At 44.8% G+C, this 12246-nt stretch overlaps 1 protein-coding gene across 12 annotated transcripts in view; it reads right to left on the bottom strand.

Annotated features, from left to right (window-relative positions):
- Positions 1-12246, bottom strand: part of NCKAP5 (NCK associated protein 5) — a 1052051-nt gene that overhangs the window by 90402 nt on the left and 949403 nt on the right. For 11 of the 12 annotated variants that reach the window (XR_003793798.1, XM_029224397.1, XM_029224398.1 and 8 more), the window contains 2 exons: positions 7364-11127; positions 6447-6624 (listed from right to left, as the gene is read on the bottom strand). Coding sequence is in view for 11 of the 12 variants with exons in the window: in XM_029224397.1 (XP_029080230.1) it covers positions 6447-6624; positions 7364-11127 (3942 nt within the window). In the remaining variant the exon portion in view is untranslated. The remainder of the gene's footprint in view (positions 1-6446; positions 6625-7363; positions 11128-12246) is intronic. The other variant, XM_029224400.1, reaches the window with a different exon arrangement.

The raw sequence follows: 12246 nt of genomic DNA, 5'->3' as shown, positions 1-12246 counted from the left end.
GATGGGAATGGTCACAAAACCAAGAAGTTTGGCTCAGCAAACAACGGTGGTTAGAGACTCAGAATTTCTTCAGCCATTGCTCTACCAGAAACAGATACAAATCAATGTCAGTAATGTCCCATTTGGTAAGAAGTAGCAGGTGACTCGTGAGCAATGATGTGGGTTATTTTTGGTTTCACTTTGCTGCCAGTACTTTGGGCACCTTCTAATGGTGCACCTCCAACTCTTGCCCATCTTTTGAGCTCTGCAGTTGTAGTCAAGAGCTGTACTAAATACCAGTCTCTAACAGGTAACCATTAAATGCCACTGTACCCATTATATTCTATTAACCTCTCCCATTAGAAAAGGCTGGGAGGAACGTGCTTACAAAGGACACAGGAGGAAAAAGGGAGAAAATATTTCATTGCTGACAAATATATATACATAACTGCAGAATAAAACCCAACATTTGGGGACACCCTTCATTTGGAATTCTGTGTATATTTCTTCTCTGAATCTTCCTAACAAGAACTGCATCCCGAGAAAAGAACATTTTGATGTTAAAGCTCAATGAAAAGGAAAAGAACTTAATGAGCCTCTGTGAGACTAGAGAAGTGATCTTTGGAGGGAAACCTCCTGGGAGGCATTACCTTTAGGAAAGACAGTCATTTAGAAAACTCTGCAGGAGGAGGGCAAAATAGGCATGCTTCTTATGAGCATCCAAATAGGATTTAGAACAGAATTGTTCAATTAAAGATGTTGAAATTATAAAATTTTGCAGAACTTAATAAGATAACAATTTGTGTAATTATTGTACTATTTTATGCTACTTCATCACCACAGCACAATTTTAATGGGATTGTATTTGATACTTTTTTATTAGCATATGTGATTTTTTCAGACTATGTGACACTGGGTGAAGAGGATACTCATAATTTAAATTAAAATACCCATATTAAAATGGCCATCTATTTCCAGCTATATGATCTCATTAATTTCATTAACGATTTTTATTTTGTCCAGTGACAGCTCAATAAGGAGCTGGGAGCTGTTCCTTTGAGACTTCTCATTTCAGAAAATTACCTAAATCCACAGGAAGGAAGGACTTACAACATGTAGGAAGGAGTGTGCATTTCTTTCTGACTTATTTACTTAATACTGATGCAATCTTTTCTGGGGATGCCTTTTTCCCCTCTTATAATGATTTTGCAGAATTTAAGTAAAGTGCAAAGTAACATGGCCCTTGTCTAAATTACACAAAAGTCAGAGCTAAGTGGTCTGTAAATGACAGCATAAATGGGGACATAAGCCTAGTTAAGGCTCTGAAAAGAGAAAAATATTTAATTCAGTAAAGCATTAATGAGACTTTTATACATACGGTAGAGTGCATCTAGCAATCTTGAAAATGGATATGCAGTCACCAGTGAACTAAGTGGAGGTGTGCTACGTACATGGACTTGATATATGTATGGAAATAATTTTTCTATTATATTACCACAGATTAAAATAATTTAAATGCCTTAGGACCCTCATAACTACATATAGCCTTAGTCTGTTAAGGGCAAAGGATGATGGTATATTATGGTATAAGATTTTTTGGGTATTTTTGGCTGCACCTTGCGACGCACGGGATCTTAGTTCCCCAGCGAGGGATCGAACCCGCGCCCCCTGAGATGGAAGTGCGGAGTCTTAACCACTGGACCTCCAGGGAAGTCCCTGGTATAAGATTTTTGAAGAGTGATTTTATTCAGGAAAAAAATGTGATATGTAATGCATTATGCGCAGCTATTGTTTTCACCCAAAATAACTACTGTGAGAAGAATTCTCTGCGACACAATTTAAAAGAAGCAGAGAGCAAATTTACCTTGAGCCGCAGGAGGGGAAAATTCCCTTCAACTCTTGATTTTAAAAGGTTCGTGGGTACTCACATCAGTGTGCTATGGTATAAGAGTGTATCTCATTTTGCATCTAATGTCCTTTCTATATAGGCTGATAACATACAATGAATAGGTTTTCACTGCTGTTCTTTTACTAGTCCCCAAGGGGACTATGGCCAATGTCCTTTCTGAAATTAGTAATTTTAGTCCGATCCCCATTGCCGATTATAGAGGTGAAAAAAAATTGCATTTTACCTTTGAAAAAATGACTAGCTGTTCAACTATCTAGGTTAATAATAGTCCTCTATATGGAAAGCGTCCCAGCCTGACTAATTTTCCTCTTGCAGCTAACTAGAAAGTTAGCTTATCCCTATGGATGATGTATATTTGGTGGTTAGGGAATCCTTGTACTTCACAGAGAACAATAAGAGTGTTTCTTGCAGATATTCCGGAAGGACCAAAGGAAACATTATTACACTGTAAAAGACTTCAAATGAGAGAAGAAAAGGCAAATTACTTTAGCACTAGGAAGTAATAAGAAAGTAAAAATGAAATTGTAAAAGCTAAACAGGTTTTTTTTCTTTTTGGTATCTCTGTACAGTGAAGATATACCCCAAGCTGTCAGCACCATATTAAATGGGGCATAGTTAAATTGAGTGCCTCTGATAAGGGGCTCTGCCAGCCTATCAATCAAAGTTTTAGATCAGCTGGATTGAATTTCTGGCATACTGCACATTTCCGCACGTTTATTCTCTCTCTTTCCTTTCAGTGACACTACAGAGGCAGCCTTAGACACACTTATAATTTGTGATTTTATAATGCAAGGGACATCTATGTTTTCAAGAAGGCATGATACCATGGAGGCCAAGAGCAAGAAGTGGGGAAAAGAAAAAAAAAAAGCTTTTGCAAAGAACATAGTCTGCATATGATTTCAGAGGGTTTGGAAAAGAAAAAAAAAAAGAACTTAAAGCTCTTTAGAGTCAAGAGCTGTTTGAAAAAAAAAAGCATTTAAATGTACATTTGTCTCAAATTAAAGTGAAACTCTAAGGAACCCTAAACATCAATAATAATTAAAAACTAATAATGCCAATCACGATTACTTCTAAAATCTCCTCTACTCTTGAACCACTCCAGAAAAAAATGAGTAATTGCTTCATGTTTCACGTTTTCCTTAGGAAAATGGTAGCACATAGTAGATCTTATAATCACTTGTACTAGAGCCCAAAAATATATGGATACAGGAATTCTGAAAAGATACTGTTTTTTGCTCAAGTGCTTTAAAATTTACATAAAGGAACAAGGAATATCACCAGTGATGCAAGAACAGAAAGAACATAAGGAGAGGAAGTTCAATTTAAGGTAATTTTAAAACAAAAATATTATTTGAAACTGGCATATTCTTGGGAAATATAAAAATGCCTTTTATTCATTTTCTTAAAGGATATTACCCCCTGAGTTCTGGACCTCATAATTAAAACACTAAATGATAGGGAGTCAAGTTCCAAAAAGGATAACTTTCTTTTTTTTTTCTCTTACATGTATTTTGTTTTTTATTTATTTATTTTTTAACATCTTTATTGGTGTATAATTGCTTTACAATGGTGTGTTAGTTTCTGCTTTATAACAAAGTGAATCAGTCATACATATACATATGTTCCCATATCTCCTCCCTCTTGCGTCTCCCTCCCTCCCACCTTCCCTATCCCACCCCTCTAGGTGGTCACAAAGCACCAAGCTGATCTCCCTGTGCTACGTGGCTGCTTCCCACTAGCTATCTATTTTACATTTGGTAGTGTATATATGTCCATGCCACTCTCTCACTTCATCCCAGCTTACCCTTCCCCCTCCCTGTGTCCTCAAGTCCATTCTCTATGTCTGCTTCTTTATTCCTGTCCTGCCCCTAGGTTCTTCAGAAGCTTTTTATTTTTTTAAGATTCCATATATATGTGTTAGCATGTGGTATTTGTTTTTCTCTTTCTGACTTCCTTTACTCTGTAGGACAGTCTCTAGGTCCATCCACCTCACTACAAATAACTCAGCTTCGTTTCTTTTTACGGCTGAGTAATATTCCATTGTATACATGTGCCACATCTTCTTTATCCACTTATCTGTCGATGGACACTTAGGTTGCTTCCATCTTACGTGTATTTTAAATGATGAAAAGCTGTCCGTGACAGTTACAGAAAATGGATGGAGTTACCTTTTTTGGAAGTTCCATTTATGTGTATCTGTGTGTAAATCTGTGTGTGTACACACACACACTTTTTAACAAGAGTTAAATTAAACTCCCCACGAAAACTCATATATGGGAAATGTTTAGTGGGCGTCCTCACTTATGGGAAAGCTCAACAAGATTTGGGAAGAGTCATGGGACATTCATATTAAAATAGGAAATACAGGCTATCTTCAAATGGCTCCAATCTATATAAATCCAGGATGGAAGTCATGCAATTCTGAGACATCTAATCAGGACCGTTAGTTTCAAGTTCTTTTCCATGTTCGCGAAGCTCTTTCAAATGCTTTCTGCTTTCAGCTTCTCTTGGGAGACCTAGCTCTCAATCCTTAAGGGTGAGCACAAAGCATGTGTATTTGGAATTTTAACGTGTCCTCTTTATGAGATCCGGATTCTAGTGACTTTGGTTCTAATATTTAAACTCTAAAATTCTATCAGCATTAATCTCAGTTGAATCAAACTATACTCATCTGCCCAAACCATCCTTTTTCCTCTCCCCTAAAGTATTACTAAAATAGAAGCAAACGGCTAGTATACTTTTTAGATGTTTGAGGATAGAAGATCATCTAGTCCAGTAAAAAGAAAAGTATAAACCAAGGAAAGTACTGCCGTCGCCTTCAAAAGTGGTACCCAAAGAGCATCAAAGGGTCAAAGATGATACCAAAAGCCTGAACATCTGCAAATCTCTATTTCTACCCCGCGTTCTCCAAAACAATGTAGAAACTGTACTATTTCACAGGAAAAAGCACCCCCTGATCACTTCCCCGAGACGGTTTCCACATCGGCGATCTTGCACTTCAATTTCCCAAATCCAGCCTGATCCTCTGCAGGTGACAATACTTTTGTGAGCTGAAATAACGTGCAAATTCTGCCGTTACTGTTGGAAATCACTCATTCCCGATTCACGGGCGGTGGTGAACGGGTCTGGATTCCTGACGTAACTAAGGAACTTACAGCAACAGCCAAGCTTCTCACCCCAGCTTGCTGGAAACCCAAACAGCAGTCTGTCTTCATCTTTTAGAAGCTGATGGCATTCCCGCCCAAGACCCCCGTGCCATTCTGCTGCCCCCGTGCTTTGTGACCATGTCGATGGCCTGGGGTCGGTAGTTTCGGAGCTCATTCCAGAGCCGGAATCTCTCTGTCCAGATTCACGATGGAACTAACAGATCAAGCAATCTTTTGTACAACCCAAGGTCCAGCTGTCTACCTTATCACGATTGATCGAGGTGTCTGAGGAATTAGCAATTCTTGGTTAGGCAGCACGTCTATTGCAAACAGAAGAGAAAACCCTTCAGGGCAGCTGGTCAAGCCAAGAAGGAAAGGAACTTCATGGGAGTGATGAAGGCGATTCTTGACTGGACGGAGCTCTTCTCAAAGCGATGGGTGGATTTTGAAGGCCTAAGATGTTTTCTGGTTCATTTGTCCTGAAGCAATTCCTCCTCCTGTTGTACTGGAAATAGCTGGCCGCTCCGAGGGTCCAGGGTCACCACCACCACGGACACGATAGGAGACATGATTTTTGCTATCACGTTGCCTTGTGGGTTGCCGAACGAGGGATAGCTGTCTCCGCCGAGCGTGTTTCCGTGGCCGTCAGGATGGGGGTGGCAGCTGCCACCGCCTCCTGCGGGCGGCCTGGGCCCGGGCGGGTAGCAGCCATTCTCGAGGTCCCTGTCGCTCAGGAAACCTGGGCAGCCTACAGAAGCCCCGATGTGCAGCCTGCACGGCGGACCATGCTAGCTCCGGGGCTAGCGCCCAGTCCCAGGACAGGCTTGATGTCCCGGCCGGGAGCATGGGGCACAGCTCCAGGCTCTGTCCCCTCTCCCTTGCCCTGCAGCATCCAGGCCTGGTTCCAAGGATAAGTTTCTTAAGTCTTAACACCTTCTGTCTTAGGTAGGATGAGTCGGTGTTTACAACTTTAGGAAAAATGCTTAAATCAAATCATCAAAATAGCCAATGTTCTCCTAAATTGCTCTGCACTTTTATCTTTTACAATCATTTTCGTTCCTTTTTGCGTTGCTGGAAATGATGGAAAGCATCATCAGGACAAATTCCCAGCACAAGGGTGTAACTGGAAGATGACACTCGCAGCATCATTTGCCTGCACTGTGATCATACCATCCTTCTGAGAAGGGAACTACAAAGGCAGCAAGAGTGGAGGGAGCGAGGCCCATTCCAATGTAACCGCCGTCACTCCGCTACAGCGTCACCAAGATTTCCCTCTTTTTTCTCTTTGGCTTTAACTTTCCCTTTCCCCCTTAATCTCTTGCCTATATATTTTCATCAGCAAAGGGTAGACAGAACCCAACGAGCCCATCTCAGAACCTGACACTTCATAACCAGGATGGTAAAAGACTTACCAGGGAGCCTTTCGGTATTTCCGTATCTGCTTTGGTTTTGACGTTCTTCTTGTGGGTTCCTTGAGTGCCGATAGAGCTGCCGGTGACACAAGAGCCCTGGGAGCTGCCCTTTAACACGCTCCTGCAGGAAACATTATTTGATCCACTTTCAGTCTGTTGAGCTGCTTTCTTATCAACTCTGCAGGTAGAAAGTGATTCCTCTGATCAATTACATTGCTCTCCTGCAATCGCTCTACTTTTCCCAATCCTTTAATGTTTAAAGTAACCTCCATGTGTCTCTTTGTCTTTAAACCCTTGAGTGATAAGTGTGTCTCACTGGCCTTGGTCAAATGTTCATCTGCTATTCCGGTAGTGTGTCAATTTAGATTTGATAATGCAATGATTTATTTTTATTTTTATGACTGCTTGTGAGATGGCGGGTGTGTGTGTGAGGGAATAGAGTAAAAACCACTGGGGAATGATTGCTAAATATATTTCTGGCTTAAGATCAGCGGAATCTGTAATTACCTCCGGAAAGTTTCTAAGTTTGCTCGGTACGATCAGTGGGGTCAGCATCCTTTAAAAACATGTGTAGTTTTCTTCCACTTCATGCCATGTGGGTATATTCATGATTTCTACTGTAGGCTGGATTTCCATCAACCTTGATAAAACTTACCATTCTTTAATTTCAAAGACCACTGGTTTGGTTACCAAAGTAACGTGGACTAAATTACCATTTTACCGCTAACTTGTATTTCATTGTTTAAATTCTGGCTAACGTGTAAAAGATTGCTACGATGAATTTCTGCTTGTATGAGAAACATGCTTGACTGCTATTCAGTATGCAGGAAACAAACAACTCTCCCTGTTGGGGGGTGAGGAGTGGGTAGGGTTCTGCACTGCCCTCTACACTGCCACCCTCTTTGCCAACACGCTACCTGTTTAGGAGTTCCGTCATAAAGGTATCTTTCGTTGCACACGGAACAGGGCTGGGTCTATTTCTCGATACAAACTTCACTTGGTCATAAATGTCTGGCGGTGTTTTCAGGTTATTTCTGTTTTGTAAACCACTGTCTGGACCATCTGCCAGCTCGATGTCCCTGTTAAGTTCATTTTCCATCTCGCATTGTAGCTCAGGCTTCTTTTTCTCTTTCTTTCTCTCTGATTTTAGCTGTTTGTTTCCAAACCCCAAACCTTTTGCATCTTTCTTTTCTGCTTTGGTTTTGGAGACATCCATCTTCCTGCTACTGAGAGCCGGCAGCCTGCTCCTCCGAAAACCGAACCAGCTGGCAAAAGAAGGCCCGGGCTTCGGCTTCGCGTCCACAGAGGTGGACTTTGTTTGCACTTGGCCCTTTTCCACATTTTCCTGAATGCACAACATGACCTTTTCTTCGATTGTGGGTGAGAGGGGGGCTTCTGGGCTCACAGCACCAGTCCTGGTTGTAGACGTGTCTGGATACCTTCCAGAAGTTTCTAGCTTGGAGGTCCTGCTGGTTTCAAAACTGCTGGGATGCCGTGTCCTCCCCGGACTCTGAGGGGCTCCCAGGCCGTCTTTTGGGGTGGACGGGCACCTGCCGTGGTCGCTGCCTGCTTCCTCTGGTGCAGTCACCCTGACGCCTTCTCCCTGGGCGTAGGCCGGCTGCTCTTCTGTTCCAGGTGGGGCGAGGGGCCCTTCGGATTTTGGAAGGATCCTCAAAGGCAACTTGCTTGGACTCCCGTGCTGGCTGCTGGAGCTGCCTGTACTCCCCAGGGAGCCCTGCCTGGAGGAAGGATGCCCCAGGGGCCTCCCAGCACCAGGGAGACCGTCAGACACCGGGGCAGACGCGGTCTTGCTGGGAGAGCCTTCCGTGGAGGAGCTCTGCCGGGTGAGGGAGTTGCCCCTCTCAGCAGTGTTGGTAATAATCTGAGTCCGGACCTTGCCTGGCCCTTCCACGGAGGCCGTGGGGGGCTTGTCCCCTGAGTGAGCGCTGAAACTCTGGCTGCGGGCTTTGGCTCCGTTCATGCCTAGAGCTGGTTTTAGCAGCGGTTTGTTGGAGGACAGGGATCTCTTCACAGACTTGTTTTCTACCGCATCTTCTCCATCAGCCCCAGGCGTGCTACTTTCCAGTGACTCTGGCGTTGCTGTTTCCAGGGGAAGCCCTTCGGCCAAACTCTCCTGTGCTCGTAAACCCAGTGGAGACACATTTCTTTCGCCTCCTGTGGTCTCAAGGCTGCTGGCGTTGCTGGAGGTCCCTGGCTTATCCTTGCTCACAGCCGCGGAACTTTTCGAGGCTTCGTTGAGGCTGTCTTTTTCATGTTTCCCTGGCACTGTAGAGCTCTTCCTGAGCAACTGGGGAGACTTCATGAAGACTTTGAGCCCAACGGGGAGGCGAGTTTTCAGTCCTCTCTCCTGAGGGTTTTGGCAACCCTGCGGGGTGCTGTGGCTTTTGGAGGGTGCTGATGACGAGGGGCTGCTAACCTGAGATGATGGTGACTCATTTACCCCTAAGAAGGAGGGCTTGGGGGGTGTGGAGACACTGTCATTCAACTGTCCTTTTCTTGCTGGAGACACACCTTTGGAAGACGGTATTTCCAGTGGCTCATGGGTAGAAGGACAGTTCTTGGGAGTCCGTAACCCTATGTCCGTTTGTGTGGTCCCAAGTGTCTGGTGAGGTGGGGTTTTGGGGACACTTCTCTTTGGAGAGACCTTTGGGGGCCCTGGGGCCATCCCAGCAAACGAGCTGGAGGGGCTGTGAGCAGGGCATCTGGTTTGGATTGCTGTTTCTGTGGAGGGCGGAGGGGGAGTGAAGACTGGCTTTTTGAAGGCCACAGAAGGTTTCTTCCCCTGCACTTCTGTCACGGTCTGATTAAAATAAATAATTGGAGCAGAGGATCCTTTCAGAGGGGGGGATTTCAATACTGTCCTCGCCGCCTCACTGGGGACCCCGCTCTCTGGCTTGGCCCACGAAGGGGGCGACAGATAGTCGTAACTGGGCCTGGCGAGTAGGGAGACCGACCTGCCTGGAGGGGACGGCAGGGAGGGCGATCTCACCCCGGCCTCTGGCCCCGGGTCACAGTGTTTATCCCTCGTGGGGGGCTCGCCATCGTCACTCGGCTCGGCAGGGGGCCTTGGCAGCAGCTGTGACGCTGGAATCTGACTCCTGGAGTACTGGACCCAGTCCCTTCTGCTGAACATTTTGGAGCCGTGAGGGAGCTGGGTGGAGGGTTTTGGAATGTGTGAATCTGGCGGTAAAGCAAAGAGGGGCTCTGGGCCTTCAGACTTTTTGAACCGTGAGAGTTTCCCTGGAGCTGGTGATCTCTCAAGAGTCACTGGGCCAGCTGAGGGGACCGTGAGGGAGGCTTCAGGCTCCATTATCCTTGATTTCTGAGGTGAAGGCTTGCCCCTGGTAGGTATTTTTGTCAGACTTTTCTTCTGATAGATGCCCGTGGCCACAGAGGACCTAGAATGACTCTGGCATGACGTAGCGTGTGTTGGTTTGGTCAGTCTTTGTCGCTGAGTGCTTTGCGTCACAGTCCTGGGGTGGAAGGATTCAGTGGGTGTCACGGCAACATCATCTACTTCTTGTCTTGGAATGTTTCTCTCAGTTTCTTCTTCAGATCTCTTCAAGAAAGGGTAGTCTCTAGCAGCAGCCCCTGGCTGTAAGTGAGCAATTCCCTGAGGTAAAAGTTCAGTGTGTTCTGTCTGGGGCCCAGCAGGGGCCTGATGGATGGAAATCTCCTTTCTGGTAACAGTGACCAGGCCAGTCTGGTGAGAGCTGAACTCAATGGGCTCGCCATCTTCTGCATCAAATATGACAGTAATACATTCTTCTGAGGAAGTCCGTTTTACAACCCTTTGCTGCTTAATGAAACTAAACGTCTTTGGCCTGCTCTCGAAGTGGACGGGCACTTGTTTTTCTTCCTCCTCAGGAGACCCACGGTGAGATCTTCCAAATCCCACACGGACGTCCAGGTTCTCCACGGACTTGTCGGCGTCCACAGTCAAAGACACGTCTGAAGGGCTTTTCTCATCACTGCTCTCTATGTGCAGCTCATCCAGGGTTTCGGTGTCATCAGTGTCTGAGAGCTGGAGATTGACAGACAGGCAGCCCTGGCTGTGCGGGTCCCTCTCTCTCTGTACCTGAGGCCCCTGCGCACTTGGGCACTGCTTCCGCTCCAAGGGACAGTTGCTAGCACAACTGGTCAGCTTCTCAGGCCTTTCCCAGGGGTAGACCGAGGAAGTGATTTCTGAACAGTGTTTGCCATTCAGCTCCCAGCCAAAGAGACTGTCAGAAACACTGTGGGTTAATTTACAACCGTGCAGCCTGCAGCCCTGGTGTGGAACTGCTTGGAGCGAGGCTAAGGAGGAAGGGTCCTCTTCGGCATCGTCGTGAGAATCTGTGTCATAAGCAAATGCCTTGTGGGGCTCCTTGCAGGGGTTCCCCGTGTCTGTGGGTTTGCAGGGGGGATATTCCTTGAGGCTGCTACTTTTAATTCCTGGCGAATAGATTCCTTCATTGGAGTTCATGCAATCTTTATAACCCCATTTGGTTATCACTGATGGGGGTTCAAGTAACACTTTTCGCTTCTGGAGCTTTCTGAGTCCTTCCAAAATGTGGCTTTCCTTGATGCGAGTCGGAGGTAGTTCATCTGTGGGACTAGCAAAGCCACTCGGGAGTGAAGAGTCAATACTTAACCTTTTGTCCCAATTTTGTGACGACTGCTAGGAAAGAAAAGGAGACATGAGAAATGATTGAGCTCTGTGGATCACCAATTTATAAAAGGGAAAAGGCCATCATTAAACTTAATTCGTTCTAGTGGTTGATAAATATTCACATATAAATGCGTTTATTCATTAATTGATTCAAACTAATTCATTAACTACGCAGCGAAGCTCTACCTTGCCAGGTCCTGAGCTAAGTAGCATATGATATAGGTAAGTAGAGGATGAGGACCCTGCTTTCAAGGAGCATGCAACCCCCAGGAGGAGTTGAGCTCAAGGAACCATAAGTCAAGGGATCATATGAGACATACAGGGGTAGCAGGTACTCCAGAATTTCGGACGAGGGAGACCACATGTCTGTTCGGAAAAAAAACACAAAAAGCATATAAGTTTCCTTTCCTTTCCTTTTCTTTTTAAAAAAATAAACCTAGCCCTAGAAAGAGAGATAGGTTTGCCTTAGTTTAAAAGTAGAGGAAATGATTTCCAGGTAGAAGAAATGGGAGGGCAAAGACCTGAATTGGAAAAGTATGCTTAAGGAACACTTAGGGAGTAACCAGAAGACACTATGGCTCACTGCTCAGTGTATACGGCAGGTAAAGAGGGTAAATGGAAAAGTGAGCTGGTCCCTGCCTTTACGGTCCCTTCCATTCTAACGACTGAAAGTTAGAATGCCATGTGGCTTCATGACTTTACTCATTGATAGGCAGTGAACATCTGTGCAATGTTTACAGAGATAGAGCAGCTGGGCATTTGCTGTTAGAACTCATAGCAATGGTTCACCGGCTAACTTCAAAAGGTCAATTTCCTGTTCTTCATATTTCTCCAAATACCAGTGTTAGTTCTGGAGAAGTGACCAAGAAATGACATAGAAAAAACCATGGCATTCTACTCAGACATTCATATTTATCAAATTACTGCTAGCAAGAAACAATGGCAGAGGAGGAAACTTACATTGACCAAGCATTTGCTGTGTACCAGCCCCTGACCCAGTGCTTTGATTTAATTTTCAGAACAATACCATGAGGGAGACATTATCAGTTCTATTTTACTAGGCGGGAAAGTGAGATTCAGCAAGATCTGTCCTTTGGAGATCACATAGTTAAGGAACAGCTGGAGCAA

This window comes from Monodon monoceros, unplaced genomic scaffold (genome assembly GCF_005190385.1).
Source record: "Monodon monoceros isolate NGI ecotype Baffin Bay Population unplaced genomic scaffold, NGI_Narwhal_1 Super_Scaffold_16, whole genome shotgun sequence".
NCBI lineage: Eukaryota > Metazoa > Chordata > Mammalia > Artiodactyla > Monodontidae > Monodon > Monodon monoceros.
The sequence above is the reverse complement of the archived record's forward strand: the minus strand, read 5'-3'. Positions and strand labels throughout refer to the sequence as shown.